The 19817-nt window shown below is 57.3% G+C and overlaps 7 protein-coding genes across 7 annotated transcripts; 4 read left to right on the top strand and 3 right to left on the bottom strand.

The window, feature by feature from the left end:
* The first annotated feature begins 2554 nt into the window (after positions 1 to 2554).
* BJ171DRAFT_272583 (Mechanosensitive ion channel-domain-containing protein) lies at positions 2555 to 5026 on the top strand. The gene is made up of 5 exons (XM_053106816.1): positions 2555 to 2625; positions 2699 to 2859; positions 2945 to 3115; positions 3288 to 3927; positions 4047 to 5026. The coding sequence occupies exons 1-5, from the start codon at positions 2616 to 2618 to the stop codon at positions 4619 to 4621; spliced, it is 1557 nt and encodes a 518-aa protein (XP_052962248.1). The 5' UTR covers positions 2555 to 2615; the 3' UTR covers positions 4622 to 5026.
* Positions 4928 to 5571, top strand: BJ171DRAFT_587707 (phosphatase inhibitor-domain-containing protein; the record flags this gene model as incomplete). Its single annotated transcript, XM_053114433.1, has 2 exons — positions 4928 to 5198; positions 5375 to 5571. The coding sequence occupies 2 exons, from the start codon at positions 4928 to 4930 to the stop codon at positions 5569 to 5571; spliced, it is 468 nt and encodes a 155-aa protein (XP_052962247.1).
* A 281-nt stretch (positions 5572 to 5852) lies between these two features.
* On the bottom strand, positions 5853 to 7824 carry BJ171DRAFT_272524 (Elongator complex protein 5). The gene is made up of 6 exons (XM_053106815.1): positions 7332 to 7824; positions 7113 to 7220; positions 6661 to 6923; positions 6434 to 6541; positions 6117 to 6281; positions 5853 to 5908 (listed from the first exon to the last, which is right to left on the bottom strand). The coding sequence occupies exons 1-6, from the start codon at positions 7678 to 7680 to the stop codon at positions 5882 to 5884; spliced, it is 1020 nt and encodes a 339-aa protein (XP_052962246.1). The 5' UTR covers positions 7681 to 7824; the 3' UTR covers positions 5853 to 5881.
* BJ171DRAFT_528829 (uncharacterized protein) lies at positions 7811 to 9014 on the top strand. Its single transcript, XM_053112716.1, has 4 exons — positions 7811 to 7912; positions 8354 to 8472; positions 8719 to 8795; positions 8885 to 9014. The coding sequence occupies exons 1-4, from the start codon at positions 7883 to 7885 to the stop codon at positions 8929 to 8931; spliced, it is 273 nt and encodes a 90-aa protein (XP_052962245.1). The 5' UTR covers positions 7811 to 7882; the 3' UTR covers positions 8932 to 9014.
* Positions 8858 to 10063, bottom strand: BJ171DRAFT_272521 (uncharacterized protein). The gene has a single exon (XM_053106814.1). It carries the CDS (start codon positions 9916 to 9918, stop codon positions 9022 to 9024), a length of 897 nt encoding a protein of 298 aa, XP_052962244.1. The 5' UTR covers positions 9919 to 10063; the 3' UTR covers positions 8858 to 9021.
* A 3592-nt stretch (positions 10064 to 13655) lies between these two features.
* BJ171DRAFT_430377 (ARM repeat-containing protein) lies at positions 13656 to 15411 on the top strand (the record flags this gene model as incomplete). The annotated part of the gene is made up of 5 exons (XM_053107895.1): positions 13656 to 13841; positions 13962 to 14145; positions 14283 to 14659; positions 14824 to 15077; positions 15240 to 15411. 5 exons carry the CDS (start codon positions 13656 to 13658, stop codon positions 15409 to 15411), a joined length of 1173 nt encoding a protein of 390 aa, XP_052962243.1.
* A 2258-nt stretch (positions 15412 to 17669) lies between these two features.
* Positions 17670 to 19644, bottom strand: BJ171DRAFT_528815 (uncharacterized protein). Its single transcript, XM_053112715.1, has 4 exons — positions 19481 to 19644; positions 19246 to 19398; positions 18999 to 19116; positions 17670 to 18740 (listed from the first exon to the last, which is right to left on the bottom strand). Exons 1-4 carry the CDS (start codon positions 19572 to 19574, stop codon positions 17891 to 17893), a joined length of 1215 nt encoding a protein of 404 aa, XP_052962242.1. The 5' UTR covers positions 19575 to 19644; the 3' UTR covers positions 17670 to 17890.
* Between the last annotated feature and the right edge of the window lie 173 nt (positions 19645 to 19817).

Genomic DNA, 19817 nt, shown 5'->3' with positions numbered 1-19817 from the left:
CCTGTTGGTGTTGCTTCGCTCGTGATCGGTGCCATCGCACTGGCGACATCGCTTGCCGGTACTCGAGGAAGTAGATGGACCAGGCTCGGTGGGATCGACATCCATTGGATCTGCAGAAGCAGTGGTGGTGAGCGACGGAGCAACAGACGAACAAGCATGCGTGGGGTCAGAATACGAACCAGAGACAGGCTCCGACTGTGACTTGGCTTTCTTGGGCCTGGGTGGCCGAGGCTGGCCATCACCGGTACCCTTGCGCTTCGGAGGCATGGGGACAGAGGATGCTGGATGCCTGCCAGTGGTACTGGTCAGAGCAGAGACTTTTTTTTATCGTACAATAGCGCGATGATCAGATCAAGGCGAGATGAGGGAAGAAAGCAGCAGGACGAAGGTGTGGCATTTATACCCGAGAGCAGGAACCCGTCTGCGCGGGCTGGTTGGGGAAGTGACCCTGTTCAAAAATCGCCGAGAGGTTCAAGCCAGGGATGTGAACGTGAGAACGGCGGCTTGATTGGAGGGAACTCAACCCCAGAAGCGCATCGCACGTTCAATCAGCCGTGGGAAGACGTCCGGAAGCACTCTCCGCACGGCAGACTCAAACAGGGTCACCATCCCGACTCTGAACCCCTCAGACGCATTCAGCGCTGCTGCCTTCCTGTACTGATGCTTCACAATCCCAAAGAAGTTCTCGATGGGATTGAAGTCGGGCGAGGCAGGTGGGGTGAAGATCACTGACCATCCTCGGCGCTCGATGCAGTCCAGGACAGCCCTTGTCTTGTGCATGCTGACATTGTCCATCACAATCACAGAGTCGTCTGGGAAGCTCGCTCGCTCAAAGAACTCGACCATCGAGTGTGTCTTGAATGATGTGGGGATGTACATGCGATGCAGCACACCAGAGTGGTTGATGGCAAATGCAGCCGAGACAGACTTGTGTTTCATGTGATTGCGCTGGCGAAGCGGAGCACCCTTCGGCGAGTATCCGTAGAGAGGGAAAATGGATTTCCTGATCCCCGTCTCATCGACAAAAACGAATCGTCGTGGGTCGATGGAGCGGACCTGGTCCCTGAACTGTGCCACTCGCTCATCCAGTCGCTTGGACTTGTAGAGGTGTGTTGCCCTCTTGTGTGAGAGACCTGCTCGGTGGATGGCAGTGTGGCAGAGTGAGAGTGAAACTTTCCTCTGGAGGATGGACTCGAGCTTGCATCGCAACACAGGACCAGTCTGGAACGGGTCCTGTTCAATCAGGGTGCGAATGACTGGACATGCCTGCTCGAAGAAAGTGGATCTGCGAGCTGGGACCCGGGATGGGTCATCCAGCTTGCATCCTGTGCCATCGATGGATGGTGCTCTTGGATACACTGAATATGGAGGCGACCTTACGCAGGCTATGGATGAGGGCGTAGCATCGCAATGCGGCGGTGCGAAAGTCGGATGTGTGGCGAATGGTCATGGCCAGCGCGCGATAACATTGGGTAACAAAATATTCGATGAATGGTCAAAAACCCGGGTGTCCCGTTTTTTTATTGGATTGCCAGTAATACAGCTTGTTCTAGAAAAACGACAATGTGCCGTTTCCCTGGTATCAGCGACTCAAGCCTGCTGATCACATCTGTTGATGCCGATGGGCAGGCGCATCGTCTTGAATACATCTGGCCGATCTCCTGTAGCGGCGGTCGATTGACGCTGATGTCGCGATGTGGTGCATGCCTTCGTGCTTGACAACTATCTCGTTTCGTTTTGGCTATGCTTCCAGTTACCCCCCCCCTCGCTTCCGCTTGCGGGCGGCCTCATGGGCGGCAGATCCGATCTCGACCTGCGCGGGCTTTGGCACCCTGCCCCCCTCCTTATCCCAGCAAGTGAGCCATCATCCCAGCGGCGATCCCAGCACTCGACGCTGCCGCTCAGGACCGATCGCGCCGATCCGCCCCCACACTCACTGCGGCATCAGTTCGATTGTGCACTGATGAGCGACGCTGCAAACGAGTCTCCCGACCAGGTCAATCCCGAGGGGGAGTTCGACTGGGACAAGACTGAAGAATACGAATCCATCCAACGGCAGGAAAAGGCCGCCAGAACCATCTTTGGCCGCTGCTGTGCATGTTGCCACCGCATTCCAGCTGCCGTCCGTGATGTCGCCTACATCGTCATCGGCGACGCCGTGATCATGATCCCTGGGATCATATCGTATTTGTTTTTTGTAGGCAAGTGTGTGTGAGCTGGGGCGTGGGAAGATGTGACGACGAGGAGACGGGAACAATCGCCTGTCGGAGACTCCATGCCCATGCTTGAAATGCGTCCTCTGCATCTGAACCAGGATCTGCTTGCGAGCAGCATGGCTTGGATCCACACGACCCGCGCCATCGTTATCACCATCTCCATCATCGTCGTGCGATTGTCGATGCCGTGTGAATCGCCCGTGCCATGATCGCCAGGATGCCACTGACTCGTCGCTGGCCGTTCATTCCCTTGCCATCCTCCTTTCTGCCCACCCTGCACTCGCCCAACTCCACGGGTCCCCAGCGGACACCAGCGTGACCTGGAACAAACAGGTCGCCACCAACGGGTTCTCCATCGGCCAATACCCGGTCTTTGTATTCAGCGTCTACGGTGTCATTATGTGGACAGGTTAGTGTCATGCATGTTAGGAGCACGACCCTCGCATCTGCTTGCTGACTCCCTGTGCCATTTCATTCAAAAGCGTGGTTTGGCTTGAGATGGCTGCTCCGGATCGTGCCCGAGATCATCATCTATGTTGCCGATGTGCTGCTGGATGCATCGGAGCTGAACGTCTACGCCAATAAAGTCGAGGAGATCATCAACTACGTGACTCATCTGCGGCCCTATCTGATGTGGCTGATGGTGAGTTCGCATGGACTTGGCAGGATCGCCCTGAATACAACCACACAGCGCCGTACTGACACCACAGATCTATCCTGACATCTAGTGGAGCATCATAGGCTCGATCACCTGGGGAACGATCTTTACGGAGCACATCGACCCAAACAACGACTGGCAAAAGATCATACAGCTGATCTGGGCCTCGATCCTGGCTGCCTCGATCGTATGGTGCATCGAAAAGTTCCTGCTGCAAGTTTTTGCAATTTCGTTCCACAAGGTAAAGGGCAAGTGGTGCGATTGCAAAGGCAGGGGCGATGGAAATGCACGGCACTCTATCGCAGATGCGAGCACACAATGGAGACGACGATACCCGGACCGGCGCAAGACTAATCAACCTCTGCATTTCATGATCTCCCTCGCTCCCCGCCGACACTGACACCGACCACCAGCGAGCTTACCGAGACCGAATCCGGACCAACAAAGATGCCTTCCTTGTCCTTGCACACCTCAACAAGTCGCGCAAGGTCCGAAGAGATGTCACCATCCCAGCCAGCGTCGAAAAGTCTCACGAGAGCATCGACATCCATGCTTCCCCTCAGACATCCAAGGCCAACCTCTTCAAAAACGTGATGACGGGTCTCTCGCACGCCATTGGTGCTATGGTCGGACTGCAGCTCGGCATGCCGGCGGGCATCGTTCTGCGCAACGTCCACGATGCCAAGGTCCTTGCCAAGACGCTGTTCCTCTCGCTCCGCCACGACGGCGCCTCGCTTCTGGTGCCTTCGGACTTTGAGCCGTACTTTGACTCTCCGGAGGAGGCCCAGGCGGCCTTTCGGTTCTTCGACAAGGATGGTAACGGCGACATAAGCAAGTCCGAGATGAAGGAGATTATTGTGCATGTGTTCAAGGAGCGGGCTTCGATCCAAAAGTCGCTCAGGGACTCGTCGCAGGCCATTTCGACCCTGGACAACATCATGAAGCTCTTTGTCTGGATCATCACCGTCTTTCTGTGGCTGGGCATCTGGAGCATCGATACCTCGCAGTTCCTGACCGTGGCCATCTCGGTGTGGGCCGGCGTCCTGTTTGCGAGTGAGTATCCCCGCGCACTCCTCTATCTCGCTTCGAGCATTTGTCGGCTTTCAGTCGGATCGAGCCCGCTGGTGCTGTTTACTCATGCGCTCGTCTGGTTCGCCATCAATCCCACCCAGTCGGCGCAACGATTAAGCGCCTGGTCGAGAACATCATCTTTCTGTTTGTCTCGCATCCATACGACATTGGCGATCGCATCGAGCTTGACGGAGACGCCTATTTCGTCAAAGAGTTTGGCCTCAACACCACCGTGCTCCGCAAGGTCGATGGCAAGGAAACATACGTCCCAAATTCCACCCTTATCGACAAGTACATCTTCAACATCCGGCGGTCTGGCCATCAGCTCGAAGAGATCAAGCTCGCCGTGGTTGCAACGACCCCGAAGGAGAAGCTGCTCGCGCTGCAAGAGCGCATCCTGCAGTTCCTGGGCCAAGAAAGCCGCGATTTTCGCGAAGCCTGTGAAATCACCATCTCCGAGCTTGTGGATCGCAAGTCGCTGTGGGTGACGATGGTGCTGGAGCACAAGAGTAACTGGCAGGACGGCGGAAAGAAGGCTGCTCGCCGGACGAGGTTCATGTGGGCCCTCAAGGAGGCAGTCGAGGATCTGGGTATTGAAGTGACCCATGGAGACACGACTGTGACGATCAAGCTGGCCGAGCCGTCTGCCGACCAGCCAGCCTGGATGCATGTCTGAGCGAGCGAGCGGGGCTGATGCAAGGACAGAGAGCACAAGCATCCCTGGCTGTCGCCTTGGTTGATGCAGGATCGTTGGCTCGAATGCGGCTCTGGAACACGCTGCTCGGATTTGCAACCGTCCGTCGCCGTCGCTCTTCACATCCATCGCATCCATCGCTCTCTCGCATCCATCGCATCCATCGCCCCCTCGCATCCAGCATAGTCAAAGATAATTGCTCCGTCACACCCACTAAAGCCCATCCAGCCTCATCTGCCGCTGCCGCACTGGCCGCTATCCCGGGACAGCCCTCTTCTTTTCATCACAATGTCGGATATTGGCCACCGAGATTTGGCCTCGGCATCAACCGAATCACCTCGGAACGGGCGCTCCTTACAGACGCAGAGTGCCGCACGAACAGCCACGGCCGTTGTGTCGGGTTCGCAAACGCTGGTCGAGCCTGCGTTGACATCTGCTCCCGTCCAGGACGAAATCGTCGGCACAATTATGCTGACCGGAGGCGTGCTGGAAAACCGACGGGTCCAGTGGGATGCCTCCGTGCAGGACAACGAGGGAATGGGGAAAAAGAGCAGCAAAAGTAGGTCTTGTTTCGGTCTCGCCAATGCGGGGAGAGCCTACAGGCGAAAAGAGTCCTTGCCCCCTCCGCCTGCCAAGTGATCGCAAGCAAGTGTCCCTCCCGGTGCTAACCAAAGACACCCTCGCTCGCTCGCTCGCTCGTTCTCACTCTCTCTTCCCTTTGACGAAACGGGTCAGTCTGCTGTATCTTCAGAAAGAACCGCGCCTTTGATGAGTCTTCTTCAGAAGAGTCTGACTCGGACTCGGACGACGATCCCCGCAGGCCCAACGCATACGAGCGAAATCCAAACCGGAAAAAGAATGTCCGCAGACCGAATCCGCACTCGCACTCGCACGGCGATGGCCCATGCTCGAGCCATGATCATCAACACTAGGCAGGCTCTGGCTCGCCCCCCTCCACCGTCGACTGGCATGGGCTGGCTCTGCATACGTGGGACACAGCGCCGGCAAGTTCATCATGGAACCTTTGATGACCTCTCGCCATTTCAAGGGGGGGGGTTGCCGTGCACACTGTTCTGTCAACGAGCCCACTGTCCTGCCAACGAGCACTTCCTTGTGCTGCTGTTCGACCATCCCCGATTTTGTCGCCCACTTGGCGAAAGCTTTCGACTTTCGGCGCAGGGATAGAGCGGCTTGATGTTGTCCCGTCGATATTGACCGACAGACCGGGATTGTCACAATAAACTAGATATCCAGATCTGCGTCGGGATCCTGTGGAGGCGAGAGGTGCCCGGTGGAGGCGAGGAATGAGTGTCCCAGCCATCCCACCAACCAGGAATCATCGGCATGGAATCAGGGCTCGCATCGTTGGGCCGTGGTCGACAACGTTGCGGAGTGCTGAGTTGACAGAAGCACCATGGCCGGCTCGACCAATGCGCTCATGGCAGCCCTGGCCTTTGTCGTCGCGGTAGTGGCTTACCTCTTCGTCAAAGTCATCGTCTTCGTCCGGGTCGTAGTGGATCGTGCCTCCAGTCGACTCGCTTTCATGCTGGGCCTCCAGATATGGCAATACGACCTGGTCTTTGGCCTGGCGCTGCTCATCCGTCAGCGTCAGATTGAAGGACAGGTTGGCCGTCGGGTCACTCTGTGGTTGGTTGGTTGGTTAGTAGGATGGATCAATTCAGTCTCGAGGCGACTGTCATGGAGTAGGGGCCGCTGTTGACCATGAACGGCCCTCCTGCCCTCGCGGCCGCATTTGCTCTTCTTTGGGTTGGCTGGACTGTCGCCGGCCCTTACCTTTGTCGACTGGTTGGGCTGGACCGCATCTGGTGTCGGAGCAGGCTTCAGGTGGTCCGCAGATGAGATTGTGATGCTGCTGGCCTCGCCGCACCTGACAAGCGACAACTGAATGCCGCGAGAATCGATGAATATCGGTCAGCCTTCGTTCAGATCGGCGAGCAGGATTCGCCCGTGCGGAGATCCGATGGCAGGGACGGGCATGTGCATCCAGGGACGTCTCTTACCTCGTTGATGGCCTTGCCCGATCGTTTGCGCCACTCAAGGTCGACAATGAACTCCAGGGCATTGGCATCGACCGATTGGAACTCCAGCTGGCTTCGCTTGATGCTCTTGTCGAACGGATCGCTGATGGCTTTCAGGTGGGTTTTGAGATGGAGAATCTTGATGTGGGTGCTCATGTGCTGATGGAGGATCGACTCGATGGAGAGCAGCGTTTTGGTCTCCGGAAGCGAGTCGGTGTGTATCGGCAGGACAACCCGACATGAATCTGACATGGCCAACGAAGCGCACATGTATTAGCGATGCGTTGGAGATGCAGATTGGCAGTCTGGCTTGGTTGGGTGTTGGAGTGAGCTGGGTCAAGCGGCGGGCTTCCATCGAGTTGGTGTCGGCCGTGACTACGATGAGGGTGATCAGCACCCTGGGATAACAGGTGTCGGCCCGTCGATGCCCTTACCGTTCGTACAGAACGCCAGATTCTTCACCGTGGCGGCGATGAGAGAAAGCGGCATCCAGTCGAGCAGAGGATTGAAACTGTCGAACAGGACAGTGGTTTTGGGCGACTCTGGGAGAGATGGCAGGATCCGAGAAGCGGCAGCATCAGAGCCACCGTCGATCTGGCGGATTGCAAGACTGGAATCTGGACGGATATTTGCGTTTGGAGCATTGACATTACCGAGTTGCTTCAGCTCCAATGCGAGCACGTCCCCTAGTTCCGATGGCAGTGCAGGCCGAATCTTGACGCTGCCGAACTGTGGGCCAGGCTTGGTGGAAGCCGCATAAGACGGGAGCTGAGAACATAGGTCGATGCATACTGCATTTGCATAGCTGCCCAGCAGCGGCAGCAGCCGAGCAGGCGGGTCCTGCAAGCAGACCAGGACGAGACCGTGCTTCCGGGAGATTGAGCTCGACAGGAAGGCGTGCAAGATCGGCAGATGGGACTGCTTGGTGGTATCTTGGAGCACGACGAGGTGGGCGGCTTCCTGGCCGGAGATGAGCTTCTCGAGGATCTGCTTGGATGCCATGGCGCCGTTGGTGTAGCCGGTTAGTTGGCAGGCAAGCTGAGAAGCCGGGGGAGGGAGGGAGCAGCTCAAAAGCCAAGCGGCCAGACCCGATCAAAGCGCGGGATGCACAAAATGGCAGGCACAAGCCCGCAACCCCCGAGATTTCGCTTTTTCCCCTCCCCTTCCAACGCAGCGACATCCAGCGATAGCGCAGACACACGCCATGTCGACGGTGCTGGCTCCTGTAAACCTGGTGAGCCTCTACCGATGCCTCTGATGAGTCGAGAACCTATCGCCGCGGGATCTGGCCTGTTGCGGCAGCTGCATGGCGTTGATCGAACGAGCTGCTCCGAGTCAACCCTGAAGCTGCTGTGCTGGACGAAAGCTGGTCACCCGTGCTCGCCACTCGGACGATCGAGATGGCCCCAACGACGTGGCTCCAAAGACTCCAGTGCATGTGGATGGGCCAGCGCTCCATGACTCCCGTTGAACGATAGTAGGCGGCAAGCGACTCGCTGGACTTGACTCCCCAGGACGGCAGCAACGAGATGCCGTTGTCTCTGCCAATGGGGCTGGTCCAACACCCGATGCCGTGGGGCCACCCAGACCATAGCCACCTCGAAACGGCGGCCGACGACCCGCCGAATCTACTCACATCGGCTCCTGGATCGTTTGTTGCATCGATGGTTTCTAGATTTCCTGGTCCAATGCCGACCTGAAGGCATTCGCTCCCCCGGTGCCTGCGTCGCTCTTTGTTCCGCTCTCGGGTTCTCTGCTTTTGCTGGGATTCATCCTCGCCTCGTCGTTCTTTATGTAAGTGCCTCTGTATTCGCGAAAGGACAGGGAGTCAGTGGTGCCGTCCTCTTGACTGGGACAGCCAGCGTGGGTGTTCTGCACTCAGGATCGCCCATGTCGGGCAGACAAACGGAAACGGCTACGGTCTTGCTCGTCTGGCACTGGCCAGCCGCACTGGGATCGTGGAAGGCAGTGGACTCGTAGAAGGCGGTGGACATGGCTGTGACTGCGATGCTCATGCACCGTGCTTCTCTCCTATCCCAGCTCCCAGATCGGCGCCAAGTCGTCCAAAAACCTTGTCAAGGAGTTGTCGCTGGCCCTTCCCTCGTCGCTTTTGCTCGGTAAGCTGGATGAGCGAGTGCAGCCGCAGACTAGTCCTGTCTGCCCCAGACATGTTATCCTGGCCGCTAATCCAACTCCTGCATCTCAGGCTTTGGGACCCTGTTCTTGTTCTTGTCCTGTGACATCTTTGTTTAGCGGCCGCATCCGATCTACCTGCCATGCCGGGAACAAGAGCAGATCGATCAATACAGCATATGCGATGAGCTCCCCTCTGGCACTTTACAATCACGCAATGTTGTGCGCACGGCTCGGTCCGGGGTGATGGGCGAATGCTGCCGCCCGGCCGGTCCATGGCACGGCTCGGCAAGCAGCGTTATATTGGCCGCCAGAATCACCCCCGATCAGCGCTGATGCCCGGCGAAGAGGCCTCTCGACCGCGAACATGGATCGAGCTTGGATCGAGCTTGGATTGGACATGGGTCCGACAGCCGGCTCTGCTCTGTTGCTCGCGCAATCAACACAGCGGACGCCTCGAGCCTTTCCTTTTGCGATGGCGTGTGCGACATGCCCGCGATATGCAGCGAGAGCATCCACGGAGCCTCCTCGGCTTCGTCCTGGCCAGCGCCCGCTGTGATCGTGGCCATGGTGCGGGCTGCATTTGCGCTGCGGCTCTGCGGGCCAGCGATGCATCTCTGGCGCCGAGTGTGGTGCTGCTTTTGCGACTGCAGCGGCCGCAGGCAGACCGCCTGGCCTTTGCTTCGTGACTCTGACGGCCCCCTTCTCGGTGCCTGGCACAGGCCGCCCAATCGCCTCGGTGCACAGAGCGTGCACAGAACGAGATGTTCTCGGCCGTCTCTGATAGTCAGTCCGTGCTAACGACGTTACTTTCAGACAGAGCGATCCCAAGCATGAGCCGATCGCATCGGCTGATCGCATCGGCCGATCGCAGCACCGCTCGCAGCCCCGCTCGCCCATGGGCCTGTCCGTCTGTCTGCCTGCCTGTGTCCTCTCTGCTTGTCGGCTGTCCCGGTTGCGTTCTGCGGGCCGTCGCAGTGCCTGGATTGGCGGCAACAAAGAGTGTCCCTCTCGCCTCTGGCTGTCGCCGACCGGTCTTCCTGTCTCGGGCCTCGCCTCCTTTGGCTCCAGCCTTTTTTTTCCCCCTCGTCCTTCGTCCGTGGACATCTTGCCGCTCGCCTCCCTGGTCTCGACAATCAATCAGCTGCCTTCCCGCTCGCTCCCCACCCGAGTCAACCCAGGATTTCCAGGCTGGCCGCCGAGTTGAGCCTTGCCAGCGCTGCCTTCTGATCCCTCCCTCCTCCCTCCCTTCCCTCCTGTCAATCCCCCTCCGTCGCCTTCGCCGTTGCCATTGCCTTCTTCCTTCAATAAATGACTCCATAACTTGCTTGGATCGTCTCCCCCCATTTTCTTTTTAATCTGTACATAACTGTATACATACCTATATATATATTTATATCATATATTCTCTTTCGACAGAACGGGTCCCGGCTGCTGCTCCCGCTCTCTTTCGTGCCCTTTTGCGTCTGTACTTGTCGTCCATCGCTGCCTTCCGTCCCTCTCCTGCTGTCGACCCCGTCCTGTGTGCTTCCCTGGGCCCGTCCATTCCCCGTTGCCTGCCTGTTCATACTTTCCGAACAAGATCCTCTCCCCCCCCCTCTTCCTCGTTTTTGTGATCTCTTTCCTTCTTTGACATCTGGATCTTGGAATCGGACGACCTGCTGCTGTCGAGCTGTGCTGCCTTAAAAAGTAAGGTGCAACTTCACGCTGTTCGCCCTGCCTGAACACCCTTCCCTTGCCTGCTTCCTCTGGCCTCGCACACCGGGCTGCCCGCATCGCAGAGCTGCCGACCCTGTTTCTGCGACCGGCGCCGTCTCCTCTCTCTCGCTCTCACTCCCAGCTGCATCTCCCCTCCTTGCTGCATCTCCCCTCCCCTCCCCGACCCTGACCTCCTTACCGGTGTCGACATCTCTATCGCCTCCACTCCTGCACCGTCTCTGTCCCTCTGCTTGCTTCCGTGCTTGCTTCCGTACTTGCTCTTCTATTGCCGAGTTGTCCCTATTGCCCGCTCGATGTCCTAACGATCATCCGCCTAATCTCGATCTACCACTGTCTGGTAAATACAAGGACCCCAGTTCCCCCCTCCTCCTCTCCCTCCACTACGTCCTCCATCGTTGGTCGTCGCTCTCTTCTGCTCGAGCCCTGTGAATTCCTTTCTCTCATTGAGCCCTTATCCCTCTTCAAGTATATACTGCCCTGATACCGCCCAAAATGGATGAGAATGTCTTTCAACCCAAAGCCAAGAACCATCCCCATGGCCAGGTGAGAGATGCGTCTGCGCTCTTTCTTGTCGCAGTTGCTACCCGCTTTCAGATGCCGTTCTCCATGCTTGTGGATGCTGCTCTCCATGCTGCTCTCCATGCCTGCGATGGCCTTGGTGGGTCCTTGCGGCTGGTGTTGGTTCGCACCTTCTGGCTGCTGTCCAGCCAAAGCCCTTCTCGATCCGGTGTCGACCGCCAATCATTGTCCGCTCGCTCGCTCGCTCGCCATCGTCTGACCAGTCCGTCTGATCATCTCCCGGTCCATCTTCTTCCTCGGCCTCTGTGCTGTACCGTCCGTTGCCCTTTGGCTCGCTGGTTGTTCCCACCCGTCTCCTCGGCCTTGTCACCTTCATCTCCCCGACCCACGGCGCCCTCACTCCCCCTCCACATACCACCCGCTCCGGCCACCACCGCCTCCACCTCGCCCTGCTGCCTCTCGCTCTTTGCATGCTGGCTGCACTCTTGCGAACTGACTCCTTTTTGTCGTCGCGACGGACCCGGCAACTCGGTTCGGCTCGGCTGCCTCGCCCCACCTTACTCCCCACCGAACCCCGGTCCCTCATTTATTTCGTCGTCATCGTCGGTGGTCTGTTTCTCTCCAACCCTTGGCTTGGATACACTCGTCTTTGCCCGCTTCGTGGCTGTCTCCAGCTCGCTGTGCTGATGAGAGGCCGTCTGGACTGGGACTCTGATTTTTCCCGCACGATGGACCCTGGTCGCTCGAGCAGTGCGCCACCCTCACAGCTCGACGGCTTCAAGTTCGCCGAGCCAGACTCCTCGAGCCTGGATCCTCGCCTCAACCTTGACTACGGATACTATGCTCCGCAGCCCAGGCTGGATCCCTCGATGGCCCTTCCCTCGGCCCCGCTCACTCCCTCGGCTCCTGGGCCCAGCTATTCGCCCAGCCCCTTCAACTCGTGGCAGATTTGGCCGCAAGAGTCTGTTCCGAGCGCCGGTCTGCCCAAAAAGTACCCTGAGCTCCCTGGCTCACAGTTTGACCGGAAGTTGATGGATCCGCCGCCATCCGCATTCTACGGCTCCCCCGGTGACGACTTGTCCGACCAGCGCCACTACCCCACCGACGAGGTAATATCGATAGCGCAGTCGCTTGCATTTTCAGCCGTCCGGCTGGCTGGCCCGCATCTCCTGCTCCGCTCATCCTTCTCGGCGGCGCTATGCGTGATTCCAGAGTGGCTTTCCCCCCGGGACTGACTCTGTTTGCTTTTCCTTGCTCCTGTCGCTGCAGCCCCTGGCTTCCGATTTCCACTCAGGCATCAAAGACATGGATGCCTATGGCGCCCCTGCTCCTCGCCCCCGATACGCACCGGCGCCCTCCATTCCCTGGGGCACCGTCGAGTACATCCCACGATCCCAGACCCAGTCCCCGTCCAAGCGCCGCCCCCTGGCCGACCTTCCTGACGAGTACATCCGCCCTGCCTCGGCCCTTCAATATCGCATGCCCGATCCCGAGTTCGATGACGAACCTCTCCCCCGCGACACAATCTACCACGACTACGACGACCGACACCATGAAGAGGAGATCCGTATGGCCTCTTTGCTCGGCGCCCTCGACCATCGGGATGATCCTGCCTCGCTGATTTCTCCGCCTATGCGCTCGGCATCGACACCTCCTTCCAGCTTCCACAGCATCCGAAGCCACCCTGGGCCAGGATCGGGCTTTGGCGACTTCATGTCACCCTTGGACATGTCGGCACAGTTCCGCGATCTGAGCCTGAGCGATGTACGTGTACGTTGTATCCATGAGATCAGTCGACTCTGCGCGAGTGGCGCCGATCCGAGTGGCTGGAAATGTGACTGTTTGGCTCGATGACACTGTGGTGCTGTCGTACACACGCCCCCTCCAGCTCCAGCTTCAGCTCCAACCCAGCTCCAGCGCGGCCACAATGAACACAGCGTCGCCGTACGATGTTTGTGGATCTGTGTCCTGTAGATAACACTTGTTCCCTTTCCTCTTCCCAGGCTGACAACATGGAGATGCGGTCCTCCCACAAGCCCATGAAAATCAACACAGCCTTTGATCGCATGTACCCCGACCGCAACATCCGCAGTGCCGGCCCCAACCGCGATGCCTTCCTTACCGCCAAAGGTAGATATCACGGCTCTTGCGACTGCTCGTCCAGCGTCTCTCCCCTATAGATGACCAGAAGTGTTTGCTATGGTGCTGAATGTAACCCCCATGCTTTGCTCCCCCCCCCTCGCCCTCCAGAGCGCCATCTATACCAGCTCCGTCAGGCCGGCCAAACCAAGACACGCGGATTCTATCCAGAGGAAGGCTCAGGTGAGACATACTGCTTATCTTGGTGGCACAATGGTGTGCCTAAGGCGCAGCTCGGACCCCATGGGGCTATGACTTACTCGTATGTCGCCCATGTCCCGCCTGTCTTGTGTGCAGATCTTGGCGTACCAAAGCAAAACTCTGGCGCTTACTACATGGGCGGATACACGGCCCCGAGCATCCCGACGGTGACCAGAACCAACAGCCTGATGGAGAAGCGGATACGATTCCTGGCTACCCAGCAGATGTACCGCGAGACCCCAGATCAGCTGATGCGAAAGGAGTTCATGGGCCTCAATGGTTCCCTGGCCTCGCCGAGCTCGCCGTACGTCGGAGTCAACCCGTTGAGTCCAAGCAGACGAACACCGATCCCTCCTCAGGAGCCCAGCATTCCCTCGGATCCAGGACATGGAATCCGAAGCGCGCTGCTGGAGGAGTTCCGAAACAACAAGAACAAGAAATACGAGCTCCGGGTATGTGCCGCACCGCACCATGTATCCTGCATTCCTGTCTGTGGCTGTGTGGCCTCCAGCCCCCGACTCGTTATGCGGCCAGGCAGCTGCCTAACTCTCCTGCCGTTGCAACAACTACAGGACATTGTCGGCAATATCGTCGAGTTCAGCGGCGACCAGCATGGCTCGCGCTTCATCCAGCAGAAGCTCGAAACGGCCAGTAGCGAGGAGAAGCAGCTTGTTTTTGAGGAAATCCTGTCAAACGCACTGCAGCTGATGACGGACGTCTTTGGCAACTATGTCATCCAAAAGTTCTTTGAGCATGGTACGTACTCGCAAACTTGCGGTGGAGTCGGCCACAGCTGCCGGCTGCCGGCTGCCCGGCTGCTTCTCGGCCGTACGAGGTGGGAGAATATTCGCCCGGTCGTTGATCTGACAGCCAATGCGCCATCGTGGCGACAGGCAACCAAATCCAGAAGCAGATCCTTGCAAAGCAAATGGAGGGTCATGTGCTTTCGCTCTCGCTGCAGATGTACGGCTGTCGAGTTGTACAGAAGGCGCTCGAGCACGTCCTCGTTGACCAGCAGGCCGTGCTCGTCAGAGAACTCGACGGTAACGTCCTCAAGTGCGTCAAGGACCAGAACGGCAACCATGTCATCCAGAAGGCAATCGAGCGCGTCCCCGCCGAGCACATCCAGTTCATTGTCGATGCGTTCCACGGACAGGTCTATTCGCTGGCCACGCATCCGTATGGCTGCCGCGTCATCCAGCGCATCTTTGAGCACTCGACTGACGAGCGCAACCAGATCATTGGCGGAGACAATCCGGCCATCCCCAATGTATGTATATTGGCCCTCGACGCCTGCGTCTTGCCGGGCCCTTTGACGGCGATTCTTTCGTATGTCTGTGCACCCCTCCAATTGCCATGTCGAGGCAGTTGCTTTCATCCCTCGGTGTCGCGCAGTCGCTCACACATGCCTTGGCCGTCGCCTTCGTTTCACAGCCGCTCCTTGAGGAATTGCACCGCTATACTATAAATCTGATCCAGGATCAGTATGGCAACTATGTGATCCAGCACGTCCTCGAGCGCGGCAAGCCGTCGGACAAGGCCATCATCGTCAACAAAGTGCGGGGCCAGGTCCTGATGATGAGCAAGCACAAGTTTGCCAGCAACGTGGTCGAAAAGTGCGTTGCACACGGCAGCAAGAAAGACCGCCAGCTGCTCATCGAAGAAGTTGTCCAGACCAAGCCGGATGGGTATGTTGGCTCTGGTCGTCTGCGCTACCGTTCCTGACCTTCCCCCCCCCGTCGCCTGCACCCCCAACTGTCTCGCGCTCTTTCATCGACGCTGACCCGCTCTCGCCTGATGTCGTCTGATGTCGCCTGATGTCGCCTGATGTCGCCTGATGTCGTCTGTAGCTCGTCTCCGCTTGTTGCCATGATGAAGGATCAGTACGCCAACTATGTGGTGCAGAAGATGCTGGATGTTGTGGACGGCGACCAGAAGGAGCTCCTGATCCAAAAGATCAAGCCTCACCTGGCCTCGCTCAAGAAGTACACCTATGGCAAGCACCTGATTGCGAGTGAGTGATTTTCCCACCGCCTCGGTCCCCCCCTGCATGCTTTCCCTCTATCTTGTCGACATGGCGACGGGCACCGCTCTGTGTGAATATCGGGCTGCGTGAATACCTGCAAACCGCTCCTTTGAGACAATCCCACGGGTTGCTTGAGTCCGATGGCCTCTGACTAACAGTACCTGCTATCGAAACGCTTTGCAGAGGTTGAGAAGATGCTCCAACAGCAGCAGCAAGCACAGCCTCAGCAACAGGGTGTCTCGCCCACTATTACCAACCTGACGGAAGGTCCCATGTAAAAAAAATCAAATCAAACCAAATCAAACCAAACCAACAAAGCAGAGTTATCTAGCGCTTTGGAGACATGAGTGCACTTGCTCTCGCGTGCTCTGCACACCGCCTTTATATATATGAGTTTCCTCTTTCCCATCCGTTCCCCTTTCCTCTGTGCTGTCGTTTTCTTTTCATCACTCGTTCTCTCTCTCTCACGGTCTCTCTCTCGATCTTGCTCTCGCAATCTTCCTTTGCAGCCACCGACAAACCTGATGTTCCGAGTACACGCCCTCGTTGGTGCACGCTGATACTCCTGTCTTGATGTTCTCTTTATTGTCCTTTCTTTTCTTCTTTCCTTCTTTCCTTCCTTCCTTCCTTCCTTCCTTCTTCCCCACCGTTTCGCTCTCTGTTTGGTTGTTTTGTATTTTGCTGTCGATGTTTATTCTTTCATTACAGCCGATCCAATAAAAAAGGACACCCCGGATTTTGGCCGTTGAACAAGTATTTTGTTGCCTCAAACCATCGCGCGCTGGCCATGACCATTCGCCACACATCCGATTTTCGCACCGCCGCATTGCGATGCTACGACCTCATCCATAGCCTGCGTAAGGTCGCCTCCATATTCAGTGTATCCAAGAGCACCATCCATCGATGGCACCGAGGATGCAAGCTGGATGACCCATCCCGGGTCCCAGCTCGCAGATCCACTTTCTTTGAGCAGGCATGTCCAGTCATTCGCACCCTGATTGAACAGGACCCGTTCCAGACTGGTCCTGTGTTGCGATGCAAGCCCGAGTCCATCCTCCAGAGGAAAGTTTCACTCTCACTCTGCCACACTGCCATCCACCGAGCAGGTCTCTCACACAAGAGGGCAACACACCTCTACAAGTCCAAGCGACTGGATGAGCGAGTGGCACAGTTCAGGGACCAGGTCCGCTCCATCGACCCACGACGGCTCGTTTTTGTCGATGAGACGGGGATCAGGAAATCCATTTTCCCTCTTTACGGATACTCACCGAAGGGTGCTTCGCTTCGCTAGCGCAATCACATGAAACACAAGTCTGTCTCGGCTGCATTTGCAATCAACCACTCTGGTGTGCTGCATCGCATGTACTAAGGGCTATGCATCCAGCCCGAGGAGGCAGCGGTTTGCTCGGTACTTTGAGCAATTCGAGCACCACCGACGCCGTCCCAATCACCATCATGGAAGCGTCAAGGTAGTCTCGACGAACGAGTTCAACACCTCGCAAGTGTGCTCCAAGTGCCTGGAGCCAGTTCGGTTGGAAGGACTCGATGCGCCCAGTGTTGCGAATTCCCACTTTGTCAGGAGCTGCAAGAATCCCAGCTGCCGGACAGTGTGGAATCGCGACGTCAATGCGGCGCGCAACATGATCACAGTATGCAGGTCGATTGTGGAGACCGGAGAGCGACGTGAGGTCTTCACTCGGAGGCTGCCAAAGTGATCTGTTTTATTTCTTGTGGCTTTGCTTGACGCAAGCACAGCACATACTACATGTTCATGGAAACGGCTATATTGTCCCGTTTTTTTCTGAATAAAGTGTATGGATCTGTGAATCAAGGACGCTTTCTCGCCGGATGGCTCCCAAGAGAAAGACACCCCCCGACCCCACCCAGGATCACCCAGTGACTCTCCTGTGGCCAAGAAGCCCGCCATCAAATCATGCCCCTCCTGTGGATTGACCAACCATGTTAGACCCTTCACCAAGAAGTGCACAGCCAGAGTCGACAGCAGCCCTGCCTCTGGCTCTGCCTCGGTCGCTGAAATGGTCAGCCAAGCACCCCCTCCAGACGATCCCGATGACGACGCTGCCTTCCCAGCCCTCGTGGTCGAGATTCCTGCATTGTGCAAGCTGCCATACGCTGTGGGATTGAGACATCAATGCAGCCAGGAATATGATCTCGGTATGCCAGTCGATCATCGTCCATGGAGATCGATCGGGTGTATTCAAGACCATGCTTCCCAAACCAACCAAAACCACTCGATTGCCAACGAAGACAGGAGTGCAATGCCATGGCCTACCCGCTGGGCCTACAGTCAGTCAGCGGGTTTCAGACATCTGAAGCCAGGAAGGAACTGTCCCGTTTCTTTCTGGACCTACTGTAGTGTCCACAACATGCAATAGCTCCAAATTAAAGCCAGATGCCCCGATTTGCTTTGAGTGGGCTGTATCTCGGACCCTGTTCAGATCGCCAGCGAGCCCATCACGGCCGCACCTGGTTGCCGACGGGGCTTGCAATCAGATGGAGCCCGTGGTACCACATGCCAACCGCAAAACCCGGAAAATAGACCAGGAGATCACCAAGGGCAAAGACCCAGCTGGACCCATGGAGAATGGCCGCACCCGAACGCCCGCCCATCAGGGAGATGGATACCTGTGCTGCGGTGGGGCCGGTGATCTCCTGGAACACGGCGATGGTGATCCAGGCGGCGACCCCGAGGGTCAGCAGCACCCCGACGGCTAGACACAGGATCGAAACGGCCCGGATCGACTGCTCCGACTTGGAGGCGAGCGCTCGCAGCACCCGCCAGCGAGCCCGCAGAAGCTCGAGCTTGGTGTTGAGGGTCTTGATCTCCTTGTGCAGCAGCGTCAGCTCCTCATAGTCCGGACTGGCTTTGGACACCTCAGCAGATCGGTCCGACCGGAGAGCCGGCGTCGGAGCGAGGATGCTCTGCTGCGCCAGTGCTTTCCATGAGGCCTCGGTCTTGGCGATGGCTTCGGCGGTTTCGAAAATGTCGCTCTCGATCGTGGTCAGGCCGTCGTTCAAGATGCACACCAGCCGCGAGGCCATGATGTAGAACAGGCTTCCGAGGGTGCCGACATAGATCGTCGTCACAATGAAGCACAGGGCCATGACCATCAGTTGGTAGACCATCATGGATTCATAGTGGAGATAGGCGGCCAGAGAGTGCAGGCCAAGGAAAAGCACGCTCGAGCCAAGCCAGAACCAGAACATGATCCGTCCGATGGTGTGGGCGAGCACGGTCCACTGATAGAGCGACGTGGCTCGCAGCGACGACGAGAATGACTGGATAACGTCGCCGATGTGGAGACTGCAGTCGATCGTGGAGCCATGTGAGCGAGTAATCAGCCGATGCGGTTGTTGCAGTCGATGTGGTTGATGTGGTTGATGAGAAGGATGGTTGGCCCAGGTCACGGTTGGTCCGGTGATGGTGGAAGCAGTTGGTCGAGGTGGTAGTTGAAGCAGTTGGTACGTTTGTTGAAATGGTTGAGTTTTGTTAAGCCAATGCGACCACACCATGTCGACACTTGTATCCTGCTCTCTCGCCTCGAGACCCTGGGAAGCTCACCTGGAGTAAATGTTGAGACACAGAAATGCATTGACTCCTTCCAGTGTGATTCCGCGCAAGAGCGGGGTTATCCATGAGGCTTTGCCGGACATGATGACTATCCACGATATCGCCAGCCCTGGGATGCACGAGCCAGCAGCCGTGGACAGAGGATGAGAGCGTGGACGGGTAAATGGTTGGCATGGTTAGCAAAGGACAGACATCAAAGTCAATATGGCAGTGGCAGCGGATGAGGCGGTGGTCGTACATAGACATGTTACTGCCGAGATCAGCAGGATGCGGAACGGCGTGGTTTTTGAAAAGCCGTCTTGGAACCACATGCGATAGGCGGCCGTGGCGAAGCCCACGGTCGAGAGGAGCGCAAAGAGCATGCAGTTGATCAAGTAGAGAACAAAGCGACCTGTGGAATTGAGGCGTCGCATAGATTAATGTCGCATGTGGATGGCCAGCAGCGTGTCCAAGAGATCGATTGCCATCCCAACCTTCCGAGTCGATGCAGTTGTTGGTGAGGATAAAGTCGTTCTCTAGGCTCTGGGTGTCGAGACGCTGGGGATTAAACTCGTCGCAAGCTGCCATGTCGCTTTGGGCACACTCGAGGAGTGGTTCAGAGCGGTGAGCCGAGTGAACCTGCTGATGGAGACTTGCGGTGGCGAGGGTCGAGCTGGGGGCTGATAAAGAGTGTTGCGGCAGAGGAAACGCCCCCTGAGTGAAAAGAGATGATGCTCGGGGCTCAAGAGCAGGTAGAGGCTGGCCGAAGCGCCAAGTTGAGGTGGTGGAGAGTGCTATGCAATGGCCTGCTCTTTCCAGTAGAGTCAGCGC

The sequence above is a fragment of the Polychytrium aggregatum genome (genome assembly GCF_025602895.1).
Source record: "Polychytrium aggregatum strain JEL109 chromosome Unknown BJ171scaffold_68, whole genome shotgun sequence".
NCBI lineage: Eukaryota > Fungi > Chytridiomycota > Chytridiomycetes > Polychytriales > Polychytrium > Polychytrium aggregatum.
The sequence above is the reverse complement of the archived record's forward strand: the minus strand, read 5'-3'. Positions and strand labels throughout refer to the sequence as shown.

Excerpts from the sequence above, each read along its gene's own strand:
- BJ171DRAFT_272583 (XM_053106816.1), top strand. Across the intron at positions 2,860-2,944 it reads CCTATCTGATGTGGCTGATG|TGGAGCATCATAGGCTCGAT; the intron begins GTGAGTTCGCAT and ends CCTGACATCTAG. Across the intron at positions 3,116-3,287 it reads TTGCAATTTCGTTCCACAAG|CGAGCTTACCGAGACCGAAT; the intron begins GTAAAGGGCAAG and ends ACCGACCACCAG.
- BJ171DRAFT_272524 (XM_053106815.1), bottom strand. The coding sequence starts at position 7,680 with ATGGCATCCAAGCAGATCCTCGAGAAGCTCATCTCCGGCCAGGAAGCC. Across the intron at positions 6,924-7,112 it reads TCTGGCGTTCTGTACGAACG|ATTCATGTCGGGTTGTCCTG; the intron begins GTAAGGGCATCG and ends TGGCCATGTCAG. Across the intron at positions 5,909-6,116 it reads ACGATGACTTTGACGAAGAG|GATCCCGACGCAGATCTGGA; the intron begins GTAAGCCACTAC and ends TCGCCTCCACAG.
- BJ171DRAFT_528829 (XM_053112716.1), top strand. The coding sequence starts at position 7,883 with ATGTCGACGGTGCTGGCTCCTGTAAACCTG. Across the intron at positions 7,913-8,353 it reads TGCTGGCTCCTGTAAACCTG|ATTTCCTGGTCCAATGCCGA; the intron begins GTGAGCCTCTAC and ends GATGGTTTCTAG. Across the intron at positions 8,473-8,718 it reads CTCGCCTCGTCGTTCTTTAT|CTCCCAGATCGGCGCCAAGT; the intron begins GTAAGTGCCTCT and ends CTCCTATCCCAG.
- BJ171DRAFT_272521 (XM_053106814.1), bottom strand. The coding sequence starts at position 9,918 with ATGTCCACGGACGAAGGACGAGGGGGAAAAAAAAGGCTGGAGCCAAAG.
- BJ171DRAFT_528815 (XM_053112715.1), bottom strand. The coding sequence starts at position 19,574 with ATGGCAGCTTGCGACGAGTTTAATCCCCAGCGTCTCGACACCCAGAGC. Across the intron at positions 19,399-19,480 it reads CAACTGCATCGACTCGGAAG|GTCGCTTTGTTCTCTACTTG; the intron begins GTTGGGATGGCA and ends TCAATTCCACAG. Across the intron at positions 19,117-19,245 it reads CTCGGCAGTAACATGTCTAT|GGCTGGCGATATCGTGGATA; the intron begins GTACGACCACCG and ends CGTGCATCCCAG.